Genomic DNA, 22482 nt, shown 5'->3' on the forward strand with positions numbered 1-22482 from the left:
TCTTCTTTAAAACAGGTGATACGGCTAATGATTTGCATTTGCAGTGCTGTTCCAATATTCATTGTGAAAATTGGCTGTCCAATATTAAGTTATCTTTTCCTTTTCCTAGAAATGTACCTTTCATAAATCTTATGAGTGGACTTGATATCTTAATTTTGTATGGTTGTTTCATTTATGTAACAATAATTCTGTTGGATATCTTCTTGATAAAACGGCTTTCAGTTTTTCAGAAACATAACTCACTTGTCAAGATAATTTTTGCTGCTTAGACTGTGTCCCATTAATCTTCTGCTTAAAGGAATGCATCTTCAGAAAACAATCTGGAGGGTATTTTTTATCGTTTTTTTCCTTTACATCATGAAAAACAATTTATCAGCTTTCTCAAAAGAAACTAAAAATGAGAAAACCAGTAGGGAGCTTACAAAGTATTGTATACACAGGAAACAAATTGCTAAGAGGGTGCATTGAACCTAAAGCCATAAATAAGTTCAAGAGGTCTTTAGACGTATTTATGGAATAAGCAGACTGAAAGATGCAGTTGCCTCAGAGATTGCAAGGAACAGAAAATAGATGCAAAGAGATTCCAAGATGCTCAAGTGTCCTCTTGAAACAAATGTCCTTTTCAGCAACTTTCAGTGTTAATATAGAAATAGCCTAAAGAAACTTTCCAGCTAATCGCCTCTTTAGAAGTAAGCATTAGATATCTTTGAACCAATGCCTCTATTTGCTCAGTCCAAACCAGTTGTGATAGTATGACTGGGGAGAATCTGATATTCAGCTCAGTTGTTAGGATAAACGTTCATCGGCTGCAGCTCCAGATCTTCAGATCAGTGGTGGGGTTCACATTTTTTTACTACCTGTTCTATGGGCATGGCATGGTGGGCGTGGCTTGGTGGATGTGGCAGGGGAAGGATACTGTAAAATCTCCATTCCCACCCCACGCCAGGGGAAGGTTACTGCAAAATCCCCATTTCCTCCCGATCAGCTGGGACTCGGGAGGCAGAGAATAGATGAGGGCGGGGCCAGTCAGAGGTGGTGTTTACCAGTTCTCCAAACTACTCAAAAATTTCCGCTACCGGTTCTCCAGAACTGGTCAGAACCTGCTGAATACCAACTCAGATGCCACAAGACCATGACTCAATTACAATGTGTTTCAAAAGACTATGATTATGATTATCGTCTCATCATCATCATTGTTGCTATTCTTTTATTTCCTGCCTTAAAAACAATATTTGATTAACTCAAGGCAGCAAGCATACCTCCTATTTTCTACATAACAGCAAACCCATGAGGTGAGTTGGTTTGAGAGAGAGTGACTGGCTCAAAATCATCCACCTGGATTTCATGCCTAAGGAGGCCTAGAACTCATAGTCTCCTGGTTTGGCAAGTAGCATAACTACCATAACCAGACTCAGTCTCAAATTCCAGGATGGCATGATTTGGGACAATATTTTTTTCTGGTTTTGTAACTATATTTGGTTGCTTGTTTAGTTTCCTTTTTGGCAAGGATGAAGTGTACTTTATTAAGATTTTAGGGTCTTTAGGCCAGAAAAAAAATGGCTCTGTTGTTGGCTTTCTCTTTGCTAAGTGAGGAGAAACAAATTAAGTTGATGCACAATAACCCAGGAAGTTCTGACAAGTATTCATCTTAGAAAGGTTTAAACCATTGTGAAAGAATTCCAGTGACTATGTATTAGGGAAATCAATGTTCACGCTTTTGTGCCTTTTTCTCTCCCCCAAAATTATACAGAACATCTTGTTGAGGTGGTCCTCTCTTTTGGGCTAGGAGTCTGGTTTCCATTTCTATTCAATATCCTTCCATTTGACAAAGAACAAATTTGATATCATGTTGTTTTCCTCTGAGGTGTTAGAGCCTTCACAGGCAGATGTGGGTCACCTGTTCTTAATATGAATGATCCCACAATATGAGGGAGTTCAGTTATTATGTCTTCCATTATGTACACCTAAATGATTTTGTTGATATGCTTCATCAACTATATTGGATCTCACTAGAGGAAGTATTTCTCACATCACTGTGATTATATATAAAAGTCCCCCCTCCCAGTTAATGATGGCTTTGTGGCAAAGTAAGAAGTTTTGTTCACCACTTTTCTTTTCAATATGACAAGAAAATAAAAAGCTTCTAAATGAACAAATGGGGAAGCCTTTAATGGAAAAACAAAGTGTGCCCATTTTATAATTAATTGATGCTTGCTATTTTTTCTTTGTTTTTTTTAAACTAGAATTAAAGCATTCCGGACTCTTCAGGAAGCTCTCAAGTGTAATTATGAGCATTGGCAGATTTGGGAAAATTACATTCTAACCAGTACAGATATTGGAGAATTTTCAGAAGCCATTAAAGCTTATCACAGGCTTATGGACTTAAAAGAAAAGTATAAAGATGTCCAGGTACGACGCCCATCCTTTTTATTCACGTGTCTAATTTTAAACAATGTGATTCATTATGAAGAATAATAACTTAAAGCATGGTAAGTATCTTAAGTTGCCTGTTTTAGAATTTATTAGAAAGTAATTAAAAATATAACTCTTTCAAGCTGCATCAAGACCTAGTAAAATGATCCTTTTCAACAGCATAAGCAGTGGATACCTCTCCCGTCAGTTCTGATGGGAGGAAGTAGCAGCCTTATCCAGTTTAGCCTTTCTTTCTTCAGAAAACACATATACTTGTGAGCTACACTAATCACCACAATTGCAAAAAAAAATGTCTTGTACTTTCTTTGTACTTTTCTTAGCATTTGCCTTCTTTGGGGAGCCTTTAGCCCTGTGGCCTGAAAATTAACAGTGTAGTACCCAAGAATTCCTCTGGCCTGTCACCTCAAATGCATATAATGTCCTCAGCTTCTATCTTTGTAGCATCATGCACTTTGTAGCATCATGTCAAGAACCCCTGAAGAGGCTCATGAGTAACCAGATGTGAAGTGGATGTTTTACAGCACCCTGTGTGTGTGTATGTGTGTGTGTGTGTGTGTGTGTGTATGTGTGTGTGTATTCCTTTAGACAGTACAGGCATTGGAGGGGATGGAAATCAGCCAAGCTAGTACTTGGTCCTCCCACCCCCATTCATAATGGATAGATAGCATTCCAGATTCCATACTGATTTTGTCTTTTCTAGTGCAAAGGTAAAAAAAAAGTATATTTGTGAAGGGAATGTGGGATGTTAATATTGCAGAAACTATTCTGCAGTAATATGTTGGAAAGTCAAAGGAAGGAGCAATTGTGCTATGATACAGTTTGATATTTTTGTGATGTTGATATTACCTCAAAGAGACACATGGAATTCCGATTTAAATGAATATTGTTAAATACAGCCGCTAAGGAGATAGCTCCTTTGTTTTATAACTATAGTAGTTTTAATATTCATCTAGCAACTTCAGAGGAAATAATTAGATAATGCTCTTATGCAATTATAACATCTTGTGCTGTCTGCAACTAGATTGCTACCGTGGTTCCCCGAAATTAAGAAAGGGTCTTATTTTCTTTTGAACCCCGAAATAAGCGGTTGGCCTGCCGCTCTTTTTGCAGTAGCCATTAGTGTGACAGCATGGGCGCAGTGGCTAGGATTGCCGGAATAGCTGTTAGGTTAGGGCATGGGGGGCATGAGGCATGTCCCCCCATCCGGCCTCACCTCCTCACCTTGTGTTGTTTGCGCGGCAAACAACCAGAGGAAATGGCAGGGACCGGCTGTGCATGTGGTTAAATATTTTCAGGGAGGGCTTATTTTCGGGGAGGGTTTATTTTAGCACATGTGCTCCAAAGCCCGATTGGGCTTATTTTTGGGGAAACAGGGTAGTTTAATATATTAATCCAGTAATTTAAGATATTAATTCCAGCTCTGATCAATTGAATGATGTATTAACAAACATTTTGGAAACTCCACTCGACTTTATGGGAGTCAAACTATAACTAACAATTTACTTCTCTTTAAGGTGCTTAAGATTCTGGTAAAAGTAGTCATGGATGGAGTAGGTGACCGAAATGGGGAGACAGCCAAAGGATTAAAAGGAAAACTGCAGGCCCTCTTTGGCAGAGTGACTTCTCGAGTAACAAATGATGGAGAAATCTGGAGACTATATGCCAGGCTTTATGAAAATGGGCAGAATGAGAACTATGAAGACATAGAAAAGGTAAGCCTTAATGGCAGAATATGCTTCTCATATCAGAAAAGATGCACATGTGTTTTCATGCTGATATTAAGGTTTTGGATGTATCCTTTGTGAGAATGTGATTGGTTCGTGAAATATCCTTTGCTTGAATTTCACATTCCATTAGCAGCTCTTTGTTTGGTAACTTGATTAGCAAGGCTACTTATTTTAAAGATTGATAGAAAGAGAAAAACAATTAAGGGAGCAGCAAGATAAAATAACAGACTTTTTTCTCTCTTGCATGAAAAATACACATTCAGGCAGAGATGAATTTAATAATTTCTTATGATTCAAGACTTGCTTAAGATAATTATTCATTTAGACGTACTAAGTACAGAATTACAGAATTTATTAGACATAGGAAATGGTCTCTCCAGTTTTTAAATGTTTCATTCTAGCGTTCTGTACCTAAGTGTTAAATATTACTTTTAAGCAATATGTCTTCTGCAGAATGATTTATACATTTCAGTCTTCCTTTGGAATTCCAATAACTGAATCATTATCTCAATGCAGCAGCCTTTGGCGGAAGAGAATGTTTCCAATTATTAAACTGTTACCATTTAGTATAAAGCGAATAGAATCCCAAGTATGGAATCGTTTATTGAGCCCCTTTGATGAGGTCAGTCTGATCCTTCAGCATTACCGACACACAACTATTGTACTGCAGCTGTACCTTTCTCTGATGAGTGTGTGAGACACCCTTCCTCCATATAGGGAGAGGACTGAGAAAACTATAGAAAAAAAAAGAACAAAGATAAGAAAAATGAGTGATAAGCAGACATGTGAGTAGAAGAGGATGCTTAGCAGGATGCAAAAAATAGAAAGGAAATATAATAAATAACGTTAGAAATGCTAGGTAGACGTGGGAGTCCTGTGTAGGAGATGGACAAGTTTAATCAGGAAAAAGAAAAAGACAAGGAAGGTTTGCATGTGTTTTACTATGCAATTTTTTTCAATTCTTTCTTCACTGTATTACTTTGTCTCCCTTACAATCATATATTTATATTTCCTTTGTCTTGTCTTTTCTTGGGGGTACAGGGTAGTACATACTTGCCATGAGGAAAAGGGTATTTTTTCTCCCTGTATAATTTCTCATCTCTTAATGGCAATCATACAAATGTATTGTCCTGATTTTAGGCAAAAATTGGGTGGTTGCAATCTGAACGAGGCAAAATAAAATTATTCATTATTCCGATTGGTTTCCCTTTCAAACTGTAGAGCATCTCCTTCTTCGTAACCAAGTACCTTGAGCATCTCCTTCTTCATAACCTAGTACCTTGAGCCAAACCTATGGCACGCATGCCAGACGTGGCATGCAGAGCCCTCTCTATGGACATGCGCACTGTTGGCAGCTGCTCTTCTGGTTTCTGGCATGCACATGAGTACCGGCCAGCTAGTATTTGCGGACGCCGGAAAATGGCCTGAAAATGGGCCAAAAAACAGGCTATTTTCCAGGCCAAAAATGGCCTGAAAACAGCCTAGAAAACAGCCAAAAAACAAGCATGCGTGTGACAGCCAGCTGGTCTTTGGGTTTCTGGTGCTCGGGCATGTGCACCAGTGGTGGGTTCTCGGGCATGTGCACCAGTGGTGGGGTCCGGCGTCCTCCACATGAACACGTGCAGCATGCGTACACACCTGCACAGTGCACTCATGCATCTTACCATCCAGTGACGCCTCCTTGAGCCTCCGTGACACTCTAACTGCTCTCCGGAGCATCACACAGGCTATGTACACTCGTGCGTGGAAGTGCTAAAGAGTTTAAAGACAGGTAAGGCATGCGGGCAGGTGGGCCCTCCGGAGCACCATACCGGAACGGTATCCGGTGCTCCAGACAGGCTCGGGTATGCCCTTACCGGGGCGTATTGCCTGCAACCCACCACTGACAGTATTGCAGTTCCGGTTTGACCACTTGGTGCCAAAAAGGGTCACCATCACTGACATAGTAAATAAAGTTACTAGGTGGTATTTTTTGCACCGTCTTAATCTAGAAATTCATTATAGTTTCTCTGTAATTTCACTTTCACTCCCATTTTAAATGCATTCCTAAGCTACATTTGAGACCGCAGAATTGCTGAAGCCATTGGAAGAGACTTCCCCATGTAAGAGAGGAAATAATAAATATTCTTTTAAAACAAGGAGTGTTCCTGCTTGTGGCCTGTTTCCAATGTTGCACAAGTGAACTTCTACGGATAAAATAATTTTTCCATTGTTCTCTCCCTACCCGACCATTGTATCCTCCATTATCCACTAAATCAACTCCAGAAATCTCCCAACCATCTGGAGAAGATTTAGGTATATGTTGCAAACAGCAGGAGAAGTCATCCATTTTGTTGGCAGATGTTGTTCCCGCAAGTGGACAGACATAATGGTTTATAGTTTTATCTTTCCTATAACTGATTAACATTCATTTTCTGGGCTAATGGGTTCTCTTAGTGAGAGACATTCAATCAGAGGCTTGATAGGCATTTGTAAGATGTTTTATTTGTAAATTAATTTTTATTTTTGCATTGAAATTTTCTTATGGACTAAATGGCCTATTTCAACTCTTTGATTCCAAAAAACCTTCTCCTTCGGATGTATAATTTTAGAACTGCAATACTGTCAAAATTTTGTTTCATGATCTTGGGTTTATGCTGGGCAATACTTCCTTAAATATCAATGAAACCATTGACCCAGACAATATATCATTCATTCCTTTTTGTGAATTCTTGGGGGCCCATTATATAGAACAACAAAAGACTCCACACTTGATTTGTGAAAATGTTTTTTGTACTTAGGACTATTTTCACATTTGTGCAAGGAGGCACAGAACACAAAGAACAGGACTAGTAGTAAACCCCTATAATCTGCAGTGACAATGTAGACTCCACCATAACAAAGAGTGGACATCCTAAAAGTTGACATTGGCCATGTACCTAATGCATAAAAATAACAGGTTGCAAATCTTGAGCATGAATTCTCATAATTACCATTTGAGAACGAAATGTGTAAGTTTTTCTTTATTTTTCTTTATTCATGCTTGCTATATTACCTGGGTCAGAAACTGAGACTGGGAATGGAAACAAAGTTTATTTCTATCTTGTATACATATAAGTCACCTAGAAATATTCAATAGTACATCAGATAGTGAGCTTGAATCTATTGAAGGAGTGTTTTGTAATAGCAAAGTTTTATTCTTGATTTTTTGCATAGAAACTACATTATGTTTTAATGTCCTATCAACTGAGCTGTCTCCCTGTCTTTGTGTTTGCGAGCATTCAATAATGCCATTGCTTTACTGAAGCTATTTCCAATATGATTAGCCTTCAGCTTTGGATACAGCACTAAAAAATATTATAATAGACTTTACAGGTGGTAGTCAGGTTATGTTCAGTGACTATAGTTCAGCGACTATTCCAAATTGCAGTGGTGCTGGACAAAGAGGACTTATAACTGGTCCTTGGAGTTCCAACCATTGCAGCATCCCTTTGGTCATGTGATTGCCATCCAGGCATCCAGCTTGTGATTATGACATCGCAATGATCTGTGGTTGTCTGATTGCGATTTCCGACATTCCCTTCCAGCTTCCCACAAGCAAAGTCAATGAGAAATGTGTCAGGAAGTCAGAAGTCACGATCAGGTGATGTCCTTACTTAATGGCCCACACAGTCAATGCTTAATGGTGGCATCCCAAACTGCTAAAATTGTCATTGCCTTGTTATTTATTTGTTGTGTAATAAATTGTACGCCGCCCCGAGTCCCTTGGTGGAGAGGGTGCGGCATATAAATTAGATTAATTAATAAATAAATAAAAAATAAATAAATAAATAAATAATAAATAAATAAATAAATAAATAAATAAATAAATAAATAAATAAATAAATAAATGTAACCCCATTCCAGAATTCTTTTCATACATATATTCCATGACATAAAACCAAAATAATTATTAAGATGTTTAATAATTTAAAACAGTCGTTTTTATTTCTTTCAGAAATAGAGATCCTTCAATCAGTAAATCACAAACTTGGTTCCCCACAGTACCTCCATTCACTGAATAAGGATTTTTTTAAAATTTTAGTTTTCTTTTTGTTGTAGCCCTTACATTGCCCATAAAAAAATTAGAAAGCTTTCTAAAGCAGTAATGAATAAATCAAGATAAAGAAATAGTGAAAAAGTTGAAATATGCACATTTGTTCTTATGATGTGATGTTGATTAAATGTTGTAGCATCTTTATCCACTGCCAAAGGAAACCAATAGCTAAACCATGTACTTTCCACTGAGGCTATCTATTTTCTCTGTTTTTTCCCCCCAAATTGCATAAATCTCGCATAAATAACACCAATTTCTCACTTCAGAACTCAAGATTCAAGATGAATCGTTTCCTTGATGTGACTTCAGTCTTTTTGTTTTAAACTGTTGAGTTCTAGTATCCCAGCAACAAAATATAAATTAATATTGCTAATTCACGATGACTAAAGAGAGCTTGTCAGGCCCAAATATAAACAGTTCCCCAGTTTAATTTAGAATAATACAAAACTTCAAAATTGCACTATATACTCATAAAAACTGCTAAAAATTTGAGAACTCCTCCCCTAGCCCCCTTTTTTTGACACTGAAAATGTAGGTTTGCTAAAATATCTAGGGGAATAACACAACCTCTTAAAAATAATAAGTGCATCATATTTAAAAGTATGCAGAAATCTACATTCTCATAGATACTGACTATTAGATCCCAGAGTGACATGAAATATAGGCCAGGTTATCAGTCCTTCACTTAGTATTAAAGAATAGTCTCAAAGTGGCTCTGGCTGCAGCATAGTATTAAGATAGAGAAAGGCTGACTTTAAGACTGCAGAAAAGAGCTCCAAAGATGATTAGGGGAGTGGAGACTAAAACATATGAAGAACGGTTGTAGGAACTGGGTATGTTTAGCTTAAGAGAAAGAAGGACTAGGGGAGACATGATAGCAGTGTTCCAATATCTCAGGGGTTGCCACAAAGAAGAGGGAGTCAAACTATTCTCCAAGGCACCTGAGGGTAGAACAAGAAGCAATGGGTGGAAACTAATCAAGGAGAGAAGCAACTTAGAACTGAGGAGAAACTTCCTGACAGTTAGAACAATTAATCAGTGGAACAGCTTGCCTCCAAAAGTTGTGAATGCCCCAACACTGGAAGTCTTTAAGAAGATGTTGGATAGCCATTTGTCTGAAATGGTATAGGGTTTCCTGCCTAGGCAGGGGTTTGGACTAGAAGACCTCCAAGGTCCCTTCCAACTCTGCTATTGTATTGTATTGTATTGTATTAAATTTAGTAATCTAATTGTGGGGAGGTGGGTCTTTTTATTTGGTTTTTTTGAATCAGAACTGACTTGATAAACCAGCTCATAATTTTCCACATAGCTCCAGAATCATCTAATATCTGACACTGAATTGTGCAAGATAACCTTGCATGTTCCCACATTTAAGATCCACCTCACATCTCCTGAAAATACAGGTAGTCCTCGACATACGATCAAAATTAAGCCCAAAATGATGTTGTTAAGAGAGACATTTTGCTAACCCCATTGTATGATCTTTCTTGCCACATCTGTTAAGTGAATCACTGCAATTGTTAAATTGGCTAAGTGAATCTGGCCTTCCCATTGAGTTAGTTTGCCAGAAGGTTGCAAAAGTGGATCACAGGACACTGCAACTGTCATAAATATGAGTCAGTTGTCAAGTGGCTGAATTTTGACCATGTGACCATAGGGATGCTGCAACAGTCATAAGTGTGAAAAATGATCATGTCACTTTTTTCAGTGCCGTAACTTCAAATGTTCACTAAATGAACTGTTGTAAGTCAAGGACTACCTCAACTCTTGGTTAAGAATGCTATACTGTGAATGCTTCGCTTACAGTCAGATCAAGATATATCCAGTAGGACATTTTATTTGAAGAATCTGGATAACTAGCCTTTGCTATGAGATCATCAAAAATTTTCTGCCCACTACATAGTAATATACTATGTGATGGTGTGGTCTCTTTGCAAGTGCATGTGTGCCTGGAGATATAGTGGAATGTGCTCCTGATTGGGTCCATGAAGGGATCCCTAGATCTATACTTCTCATACAGTCTCCTTATCCCTTGGGAGAGCCATTTTGGTTTATTGCCATCATCTACTTTATGTAAGTTCAAGTCCCCTTTGTTTTGGTTTGAATTACAGAGAAAACATCCCCACTTCTTTTTCTCAGGAACTTAATTTGACAGGACATTTCTAAAGTTAACAACCTTTCAAAATGAATGGGTTAATTGAGTAAAGTCAGAGGTTTTTTTTATTACCTGTACAGTATTAAGGTTAAGGAACTAAATAAGTGTTAAAGGCAATGGAGAAAAGTGACAAATGATCATTAATCTTACAGAATGGCTAATCTTCTTGGCAGAAATATACATCCGTACATGCACAAAATTCATATAAGAATAGGGATGCAGAGAAACAGCTCAGATCAATCTGTAACATAAAGAAAATTATACTAATCTGAATTAGCTCCACATTTTCTTAGGTAATTATTTTCTGATGATTCTCCAACTTTCCTCTGGGCTGGGCTGCTTTTCTTACTTGGTAGAAATTAGACTGAGAAGAGAGCCTCTTTATTCTTGGAACGAAAGACAAAACATCAAAAGCCAAATCTGAATTTCCCTCTTCTCTCTTTCAAAGAGCACCTGAGAAGGGGAGTTGAGCCTTGAACATCTGATTTTCCTGAGTTCTAATAGACTCTGCCCCCTATCTGAATTGGCAGGACACATTCAAATTTCTCCTTAAGTCTTGTGGGGGAAGACGTTACTCCCTCTCGGTTTTGATATAAAAGAAGCATTAAACTGAATGTAAAGTGATGTTTGCAGCATTCAAAATATTGTGGAATTTAACTTCTTTCTCAACTTTTTAAGCTGACTTCAACTCCCAGAATTGTGCTCCGCTGGATGAGGAATTCTGGGAGTTGAAGTCCACACCACTTAAAGTGCCAAGGTTGAGAAACAATGCTTAAATTATGTGATTCCATTAAAATAGAACAGAGAGTTGAAATACCTGTACCAACAGATAATGAAGTATTCTTCTTTTGTTTGGCCGTATAGGACTGATGGGCAATAGAATCCATCAAAATAAAATAAACAATAAAAGCAATACATTGCAACATGCAGCATTAAGGAAAACATACCGATAATAACTAAATTATAAAGTGAGTTTGAACAGCATTTGATAATCAGGAGCATACTTAACATTTTTTTTAAGATCATGGGGGCCACAGTGGGCAGGACAAGGATGCAAATGTTGCCTTTTTCCTTGTTTCAGACATGTTTTTAAACCTAGTTAAGTCTATTACAGATCCTTTGCTGTAGTTTTCTTGTTTCCTTCATTAACATAATGAGATATAATTCTATCAATTTTCAGCCATGGTGACCACAAAGAAGTGTTTGAGGGCTGCAAATTTCTCCACTCCTCTCATTACACATCACTTTTTTTAAAATGGCAGGTTTTAAAAAGTAGATTAAATTCACAGCCTTAAAGTCATAATTTTAAAAAGTGTGACAGAATGTGAAGGGCTTAACCACCTTATATATTTATGAGATGGCCTGGACGAAGATCTCAGCGGAGATTCTTAAGGTTTCAGTAGATCTGTGGGGGTGGATTGATTTTGCAGGTAACTTGGTCCCAAACTGCAAACTATTCTAAGGATGAAAGCCAGTACTTTGAATTGAACCCAGAAAGGGCATGATTTGACTGCCATAATCTGATCTCATTTTTCATATCCATTAATAATCATGCAGCTATATATTGTAATAGATACATTCTCTGGACTATTTCCATTCTTTCCGAGAGACATTTATAGCTTTCTAAAATCAGTTTCTCATTCCCTTGGTAAGGCACAAGAGGAAAGACAGGAAGAGATAAGTGGTCCTTCAGAAACGCCCTTGACCATATCTTCAGGCACCAATGACTGAAAACGTGTAATAAGCAGCAGGAGCAGACATTGTTCTGGAGGTCTCTGCTATCACTGTTATTTTCAGAGAGGATCTGAGTGACTTGCAAACATGTCGCAATGAGATATCAAAAATTCCATGGATCGTTCCCTAGATCGAATTGCAAAAATTTCTGAATTGCTCCTAAAGATATTATGCAATAAGAAGAGGAGGAGGAACCCTTCTGTATCACCAAAATAATGAGCTCTGATGGTTGTTTGTTTATACACATCCTGAATCTTTTACCTAAATTCAAATCTTCTGTCAGCAAGCTTCATGTTGGTAACATAATGCTTTCTTCTCATCTGTATCACGCCATGCGGCTGTTCCTCGTAGAGATCCATGCCAGCTTGCCTAATCCTCCCCCAAGTGACATCTCCGTGGTGATTTGCAAATTCCATTTCAGGGAAAAATTTCCCAAGAGTCAAAAGTCATATGTCATTTTATGTTTCTTAAGTCAGGGAAGCATCTGGAACCAAGCTATTTTTGTTAAGGAAGGGTTGGTTTATTTTTTGCCACTCAGACTGTTTCTGTATTTAGTTGAGCATCAAAATGTGTCAATTGAAAGTGTGAAATGGCTGTGTGGCTTACATCATAATACTGTAAGTTCTTGTTTTGTTTGCTTTTGTTCTGTTTTTCTTTAATGCAAGATTGTGTCACTATTTGCTTTTCCAATGCCTGTATCCTGACTGCCATCATCTCCATCTCTCAAATATTGATGGCATGTAGAGCATCAGGAAATGGAATTCATAGGCTACATTAAGTTATCACAATGTGCAACATTTCCAATGAATAAGCTGTTTGTGCACATTGCCCAGTTGCTGCCACTTGGCTCTTCCTGCCAGCAGATACAGCTGACATGTTCCAACCATGGTATGTTTAGCAGTATGCGTGAAGTGGGAACTCTTGATTTGTTTCTTTCATAACAAGTCAAAGCCATATGTTGTGACTTCATCGTAGTTTAGAAACTGCTTCTAAGGAAAGATGCAAGCCATAGTTTTCTGTTCGTATTTAAGGCTAAAGACATAAAATAAGAGACTCATTTGGATATGTCAGCAGTCACATTCCACATGGGAACTGCCAGGCTAAAACTGAACAAGTTGGTATTCTTAACCCCCAGTGTGAAGAACATGAAGTCATTTCACAGTGGAAAATTCCTTCTCAGGAATTTTCTGGGGAGCCACAGGAATTTTTAAATGTTCCTATGAGCAGGAGTCAAGAAGAACTTAACTTTATACTTTAAAGCCCAGGTGTCAAACTGGTGGCCCAGAGGCTGGATGCGTCATGCACTCAGCAAAGGCAAAAAAAATGTCACAATGTGTCACATGATGTGATAGAGTTTGACACCCATGCTTTAAAGTGTACAAACCAGATAACATAGCACAAAAATTACTTACCAGTTCATCATTTAATGTCTAATGTGCACAACCGGGTCAATTTCCCTTCTATTCATATTGCTGTCATGTTTTCAGTTATGAAGAGATGAGAGCCTTTTCCCAAGGTTATTAGTGCCCTAGTCCACCCCTTTTTTCATAATTAAATTAATAGTGATCTCTATGTGTGTCATCAGTTAACACCACCTCAGCGCCAGGTATAAAAATCAAGTTCCTTTTATTGGTACTGAAATTCCTCATATTTAAGTTAGATGAATGAGTAGGAGGTCTAATATTGAGAGTAAGATAAAATTATCCCTGCTCACACTTTCTGCACCTTGTGTAATATAATGTGTCTTTTGCCCACTTTCTTTCTAAGTTAATCCCCTCAGCCCATATAACCTTTTGCTGTAAACATATTTTTTTTTCAATTTGTGAAGCAGAGTAATTGGAAGAGCATGCTGTTCAATTAATTATGAGAAAATTAACATAAGCCAGCCATGGCATCAAATACCCAATTCTGTGGTGTATAATAGATTGCCAAAATTGAAAAAAAATGCATTATCGAGAAGGACTTGAAATTTTTTTAGCATAGAGACTAAATGTTTAGATTTAGAAAATTGCTATCCTTGCTTTATTGCTGTTCTTTTATTTATTATTTTATTATTTTAACTTACATGCTGTCCATCTTGCCAAAGGCGACTTTCTTCATTTGTGTTTCTTCTTCATTTTAGACTTTTCTTTAAATTTCTACTTATCCTTCAAGCCCAAATTGCTCTTTCCAAATTGCAAAATTAATTCAGAATAAAATTGGCACCTTATTTAGAGACACAATGGCTCCAATCATGAAAATACAAGTGCTTTTTAAAAAAAATTTCAGATACATTTAAATACGATGACCCAGCAAAATATGGGTCACATGCATCTTGTCTAGACAGATTTTTTTTAACCTAAAAATTGTCTCTTAACCATATGCTACTTATATGTCGATCATACTTGAGAGGGAAAAAAGAACTAAAACATCTGTGTTACAGCTGCAAAGAAAGAGACTGCTTTAAAGCTGAGGAACCAGTAAAGTTTTATCAGTCAGTTTGCTTTATAGAGGAATTTGCATGTACGCATAAAAGTAAAGCAATTTTACTTTTAAGTTCACAATACCTCTATCATTGCAGGCATTGCAGTATCTCACCAAAGCATACAAATGTGAAATCCAATCAGGAGACTGGGACAAAGATGCTTCCTCTTTTAAGAAAGTCACCAGAGATGCCTTAGAACTTGCACACGGTATGTCCTATATGAAAATGTTGACATAAATCACGGATGATTACCTATTTCTGAAGTACTTTTTATCGAAAGAATAAGCAGTGGATATAGCAGACCATACATCTGAATATAATTTCCAGGGAAATAGTTAAGGGAAGGGGAAGTGAGATGTAGCAACTGTCTGAAGTTAAAAAAAAAATTGCCAGCCATGTCAGTGATTGGAAGCTTAGCAGATCTGCTAAACCTTTTGTTATATTGTCATAAAAACCATCTTATTTTCTCTATGTAGTCATCATACCTTGTGCTTGAATCAAGGGTAGATTTACCCGCTTTTCTTCTACCACTTCAGAAAGTAAGCAATAATGGAAATTAAAAGTTGACTCCAGGGCTGAAAAAGTTGAGAAAGCAGCACAGTCCTAGGTCCTTTCTTGTTATTAGGAACAGAAGATATAGTGGAGAGTGGTGGTGGATAAAACATATTTTTATTCTAGCATGCTAAATCAAGACATTGAATCTTTATCTTTATTTTTGTAGGGTTTTTTTTCATTTTCTTTACTTAGGCCCTTCATAGTTTCTAGAGTTTGCTGAGGTTTTAGACACTGAACTCTAGCGTGATCACAGAGCTAAATGTTGGGATATTGACATCACAGCATAGAGATTTTGATACGTATATGTTTCAACATCAGTTCCAAATCTCATTTTTTAAAAAAGAGGGAAATGACAATGAACGTAGAAGATTCTCATGTTTCTAGGGCACAAGCTAGAAGTGTAAATGTCCATCTGATTCTGAAAATGATGGCATTACATTTGGTTTTCTCTTCTCATTGATAAGATTTTATATAAAATGTAATGTCATGATGTAACACGATAGTTATGAGTCCTGATAAAGCAGATAAGTGGACATCGTGATTACAGTTGCCTCAGATGACACTTCTAACCATTGGAAGCCATTGATGTGAATTAAGAATGCAGAAGCACAAAACATTGGGCTACCCTACAAGTGAATGAAATGGTAGATGTTATAGAGCAACCATAAATAATTGGATAGTCAATGCTAATTAGAATTGGGTGCCATCACCTTCAGGCTTTCTAACTTCGAAATAGTGAGAACAAAATGAAATAATCTCTTTCTTGGTTAAAGATGCCAAAGGTCCTACAATAATAAAAATGTCTTTAACCCTATTAAATTGAAAATAAAAGAAAGCACATTGCTTCAATATTATTTTACATTCTGCATTTGCATGGGTGTGTGTAAAAAGCAAACAATTAAAAATCCCAAACACCACCTAGAAGAGAGCACGGAAATGTGCACTTCCAAGCTCTATTGAGGTGCAGTGAATGGATGGAGGAAGGGAAGGGAAAGGAAGGGAGATTAGTTTTACACCATAGCAGAGCTAGATATCAACAATCTCAGGTCTTGAACACATTTGACATTTGATTATAAGTTTAACTAGATAAGAGTAAAAACCAACATGGGGTGAGAAGGGCATGCAATATTGTGAAAGAGGACATGGCTGACTGGAAGAACATCATGGAGTATTCCACATAGCAATATTTGCTTGTGTATTCCAATATTGTGACCCTGACACTTAGGTAGCCAAAATAACATCATTTACAAACAACATTAACAGTATTAACTGGTATGATAGTTGGCACATTTTGTTAAAAGACTGGAAACACATTTCGAGAGCAATCAATGTTGGTTGATAGATCACAGAAGAGGACAGGGTGAGCTGGAATTCTGAATAGGACCATTGCAAGGTTTCGTTGCAAGCATTCTACTTGTATGCATTATTAAATGAGATATATAAAAAAATAATTCTTGCAAATCAGAAACTTAGGCTGCAACCTTAAATGACACCACAAAGTTCTACATTCCAGTGATAGTTCTAGACTACATGTAAAGTCAACATATTTTGAAGGGAGCAAAATTATTGCTGTAGTGGCAGTAATTCCTTTTGTAATAACAGTTGCAGACTATTGCCTTATGTATAATGTTTATTCATTTAATGAATTAGGAAGCTTTTTCTCCCCAGATCGACGTTAAAACTGAGACCTAAGTAATCATTTATAATAACCATGCTATTATTTTGGTACTCACCCAACTTTGTTTTGCTTTTTAAAACTCCAGTCGCAATGAAATGCAGCAAACTGAAAGCTAATTACCAAGAAGCCCTGCCAATACTCTCTTCTGCCCGACTCAATTTGCGTGGTTTGGTCGCCAAAGCAAAGGTAAGGCTGATGGACTTCATTAAAAGGTGGTCTGGAAAAGAGAGAGAGATCCATGAGCTACAGCTGATGTTTTCAGGAGCTATTGGTTTTGTTAACTCAACTTTCCTCAACCTCTTGCACCCCAGATACCAATCCCAAAATTTCTAATCAGATGGCCAAAGATTGGCTAGATGGCTAGGAAATTGGAGCTGCATTACAGCACATCTGGAAGGCATTAGGATAGGAGGGATTGTATTACCTCTTCTTTACACTGAAAGGTGGGGTGGAAAGGTATCCCTATTAATAATATGGAATTGGTTGTGAGAATTGTATTGGACTCAATAGCTATAAATGCCTTTCTATTGTACATCTTTAAAGAACAGATTGCTTCTTAAGAAACCAGTTTTGAATGACATCTGCATTGTGATGTTGTCTTCCAGTGATACAGTAGAGTAGGAATGCAGTATTTGACAGTTGTAAAGAGAAGAGGTGGGATCAGGAGTTGGAAGAACTTCTGGTACTGCTCCCTTAGGAGCATATCTCTTACTATGGTCTTCCATGAGAAAAAAAATCATGAGTGCAGCGCCGTTGCATTTGTTCATTGGGCATCTCATAGTACATTCAACCCATCCATCCTTGACTTCCTTTCAAATTTTATCAGCAGCAGATGCAAGTGACCTGCAATCTAAAGTTACAACAGAAGAGAAATGACACCTCTGAAGCTTGTCATAGTTTCTGCTCTTCCCTGTTGCCCATGTTCCTTTATATCTACTCATCCAAGAGAATGCCTGATTCTCACTTTAATCCCAAGTGGATATGATATTTCTCTACCATTGGAATGGTTTGCTTTTTGTCTAGCATTTCCATTATGGGTCTTTTGATGCCCAATTCAATTAAAATATGTTGTCTTTCATTCTTGTCAATGTTCAGATCCTGACCACTGAACAGTTGACAAAAACAGTGATTACATACACAAAGACTTTATAAAAATGTGTAAAACCAGGACTATATGTCTTGCCTCCAGTGCTTTGGTATGGTCCTCAGAATTCTTCTAAAGTTGTCAGCAAGATGTAATTGATAGTAGGCATGAAGTAATTACTAATTTGCTGTAGAACAAATCTTACGAACTATAGAGAGTAAATGCACTTTAATTTTGAATGTTAATGTTTGCCCTGGCCTTGCTATTGTATTTGCAATTGCATTGCAAAGCCCATGATGTGCATTTCAAAGCTATGTGAGACTTTAAACTTGGAAAAAAGTTTTGCACTCCCCTTTATGAAACAGATTGCTAGGCAATAAAAATCCTGAATTTTATCCCAAGTGCATCAAGAAAATTTTCTTGGCCAAGGCTTAGCACTAAAATTCCTCAAGAATCTGTTTTGAAAGCTGGTCGTATTGTGCCTTGCAATGGATTTCTGCTCTTTTTTCCTTTTTTTTTTAAAAAGAATTTTGACCTAAATGTTAGAATCTGTTTCATTTGGCTTGCAGATTGAAAACTAACAGGTTAGCATTACATAGGGATATATTCCTCACTTGTTATCCACAGAAGAACATCAGCATGCTGCTTTTGGAATGAGAGTAATTTTGTGTGGAGGCCATAAAGAAATGATATCACAGAAGTTAGGGAAACAATTGTGGTTAGATTTAAAAAAAAAATCTTATGCTTTACTAAGACTAAAGTTTCCCGTAAAAATTGCTTTTAACTTTCTTGTGTAGCAAAATTTTGCAGATGCTGTAAGTGATGAAGTTTCCAGCGACCTGATTGAAGAAATGGCAGCAATGGAGAATTCGATGATGGAATTGCAAGAACTTAGCAACCAGCTAAGGAATCAGACTTGAGAAAAAGAAGATCCGATTTCTTGAAAACACGGAAGGGCAAGGCTGGCACACTTCACCAGTTTTAACTTGTACTGATGAGCATTCAGTAAATCAAAGACCCAAAGGCATCTTTTAAATAAATATTTCTCCATACCACGCAACCATTAATATTTGCCAAAAAGTTTTTCTGGTTATATTTATTCTTTCCCAGTTATGTGTGATTTGCATTGGCTTGGATTTTATGGAACAAATTATCCCTGCTTTTTTATTTAGCAAAAGTAATTGGCTTCTGTCCTTATTGTGCACTTTATAGCTATGAACAATTGGAGAATTCTGTTCGTGTTGGAAGTGGGAAGGAAAGGGCTATTTGATTTGATTGTGTCAACAGGAACCTGGAAATAAGGAAGGGGGAATAAAAAATGGAAATGGCTGTCTTCTGGGATTTTTAAAGCAAAAGGACCCAGTTATGTTTTCCTTAACTTATGCTTTTCAAATGCAAGTATTCACACACAAAGTAACACTTGCTGAGAAAGTTTGTGCTAATCTTTTTAAAACACAGGTTTAGGAATACATGTAGTCCTCAATATATGGCCACAATTGAGCCCAAAATTTCTGTTGGTAAGTGAGACATTTGTTAAGTTAGTTTTGCCCCATTTTATGACTTTTCTTGCCACCTTTGTTAAGTGAATCACTGCAGTTATTAAATTAGAAGATTGCTAAGTGAGTCTTCCTTCCTCATTGAGTTAATTTGTCAGAAGATAGCAAAAGGTGATCACATGACCCCAGGACACTGCAACCATCATAAATATGAGTCAGTTGCCAAGTATCTTAATTTTGACCACATGAATCTGATTAACATGGGGATGTTGCGATAGTCGTAGGTGTGACAAACGGTCATAAGCCGCTTTTTTCAGTGCTGGTGTAACTTCAAACAGTCACTAAATGAATTATTGTAAGTTGAGCCTTAATATACAGATGAAACTCAAAAAATTAGAATATTGTGCAAAAGTTCATTTATTTCAGTAATGCAACTTAAAAGGTAAAACTAATATATGAGATAAGACTCATTACATGCAAAGCAAGATAGTTCAAGCCGTGATGATTTTTCGGGTTTTACCTGTAGTTGCCACAGGTTACCTTAATGTATGATTTGTATCAAACAAATTGTGACTTGCATAACAAAAGATAAGTAAATTTTTATGCAGTCCAGAAATGTGCAACTTCCCTCGAAAATGGATCGCGTCAGAGCTAGTAGCCATTTTAAGGGCAAAATCTTGCCCCATGTGAAAAAAACAAATTGATCTGGAAATCTGTGGGAGCTGTAAAAGGGGTTTAGACTCAGGCTGTATACATCCCATGAGCTATAATTTCTGCCTCTCTGGCTTTGTACGAAAGCTTTTCCTTGCTAGGCATGATACAATTATTCTACTTGTTTATTTCTAACAGTTGATCTTCTAATTATATTGCTTCCGAATGTGAACAATTTTATGCTATTGTAATTAACAGTCATTAATGTAACCACTTTGTTTACAAAAATATATTGATTATACTTGCATTTGTGAGATCAATTCTGTAACTTGGGTTTACATTGTACAAATAAGTAATTTTTGTATTCATCCTAAATTTACTGTTTGTTCCAAATTTTGTATTCATATACTGTCCAGGTATTCCAGCTCAGTTGCTTTTTCTTTTCATAGATCAAAGCCCACAATTTTTATTGATTACAGTACTGAATTGCTCATTTGTATCCATTATTGTTGAGATTGGCTGGCCAGAGAGTGGTACTCCACATATAATGGAGACTTGTTCTTACTTTTAATGAAAATTAGTAGAAAATACATAGAATATTCTTCACTTTATGCTCTCCCCCTTATGTGAAGAATTTAGACGAGTACTACAAAATTTGAATAGCTGAAATCAAACAGCCCAAGCTGTCATACTATACAATATATGAAACCTCCTCCATAAATACTTAGAATGATATATAAATAGTTGCTTCAATCAACAAAAAATTCAGGCATGATTCAAATGCTGCAGTACTACCCACTATAGAAACATTGTTGCTAATCATTCCTGATGATACTAATAAAAAGTTAGAAATACTATAATTCTATTTTTCATTTACCACCTATTATATAGGGCTAGTCATAATTGCTCAATTCAGATTTTGAGCAAATATTTCTATAATTTAGTTTGTTGAATAGGATGCCAAATGGGCATCTTTTTAGTTGTTAATTCTTAGAAAGGTAGATTAGGTTTCATAAAACTTTTGGAACTTTTTGTTAAATAAAACAAAAAGCATTTTTGTTTAAAATGTTAAAAGTTGAAGCATTAGCAGGTGACCAGAAAAACAGTACTACAGAATACAATTGAGGCAAAGTATCTGAAATATTTTTTTATACTCAATATTAATAGCAAAATTACTTTTCTGGTTAAAATCCTGAATTGTCTGAACTGCATTTTCCTTTAATGTGGCTGAATCTTTTGGCTTCCAGATAACAAGGAAATGAAGTCACAAGGTGTGAGAAAGGAGGTGAATGGTCCCCTTCTAAATGGAGCTACCTTAGTTTTCTTTGTTATCGGGTGATGGATCTTTTGATAAATCATTCACCTTTAGATAACGTTAGGCTAGGCGCAGTGTGCGAACATTCCTCATATTGTTTGCAAGAGTGATTATGTTACATTATCATTGGTGAACTCATTTTTAGTAAAGTTCCAACAATAGAAATATGTGTTACACAAGTCTACAAAGGAAGTAGGATCATTTCCTCTTTATTGTGATATAATGGTTTTAAATCTTTCACATCTCTGCCAAGAATAGGCAAAGAGCATGATAGATAGTTGGCAGAGATTTGATGCTCAAAAATTATCTTACATGTTTTAAAGAGGAAGTGGGAAAATGTGCAAAAATAACAACATTGACTTTTTTTTAATTTTATGTTTATATTTTAAAAACATTCATGAATAAAAGTAGTTTTACAAAAGAGTATTGGTGAAGAAATTGACCCACAAAATGAAGTTAATTGAATGTATATGGCATTCCTTTGTGATGTAATTTAATCCTAATAACAAGCCATTAAAGGAGCAAAATAATTTATTGAAAGTTTGGCATTAATTATCCATACTTGAATGTATGAACATATTTTTTGCATTTGTCTTTATATGAAAAAAAATGTCTTATATTGTGTGGGGAGGAAGACCAAAACAATGGACAGATAAGACAATATTTACTATCAGAGCTTTATACTAATAGCAGTGTAAGTTTGCCTACCAACTCCTCAATTTAACAGTAGGTGTGGGAAAATTCATTCATTTGATTTTGAAAAATGTAACAGAATTGTCTCCCTGCTGCAGATATTTACTATGTCTGAGTTTGTTCTTTGAACTGAGATCAGGGAGCTCTTAAAATGCTGTATTATGTTTGGTTCTATTGCTTGTTTAATGGCTTTACGAATCTACAGTATGTTTTCTAGCACTGCACAGTTTGCATTCTGAATTTCTAACAAAGGGATCCTTGTTGGATCTTAGGGATGGGTACAAAGCAAAAAGGACGAAGCTAAGGTACTTACCTACGCATTTGAGTTCCTGAGATGTTTTATCCTTCTCATCACAGGACAATATGGATCAAAATCTTACTATACTCAGGTTTTCCATTTCCAGAGCTACTTCATGATAACA

At 36.6% G+C, this 22482-nt stretch overlaps 1 protein-coding gene across 1 annotated transcript in view; it reads left to right on the forward strand.

The window, feature by feature from the left end:
- TTC27 (tetratricopeptide repeat domain 27) overlaps positions 1-20357 on the forward strand; it is a gene marked incomplete at its 5' end in the record, with an annotated part of 133596 nt that extends 113239 nt beyond the window's left edge. Inside the window, 5 exons of the mRNA XM_081940443.1 lie at positions 2244-2409; positions 3948-4145; positions 14685-14796; positions 16907-17007; positions 18703-20357. Of these exons, the coding sequence (XP_081796569.1) occupies positions 2244-2409; positions 3948-4145; positions 14685-14796; positions 16907-17007; positions 18703-18825 (700 nt within the window). The 3' untranslated portion in view covers positions 18826-20357. The remainder of the gene's footprint in view (positions 1-2243; positions 2410-3947; positions 4146-14684; positions 14797-16906; positions 17008-18702) is intronic.
- Between the last annotated feature and the right edge of the window lie 2125 nt (positions 20358-22482).

Source organism: Natrix helvetica, assembly GCF_964273705.1.
Source record: "Natrix helvetica genome assembly, chromosome: 2".
Lineage (NCBI taxonomy): Eukaryota > Metazoa > Chordata > Lepidosauria > Squamata > Natricidae > Natrix > Natrix helvetica.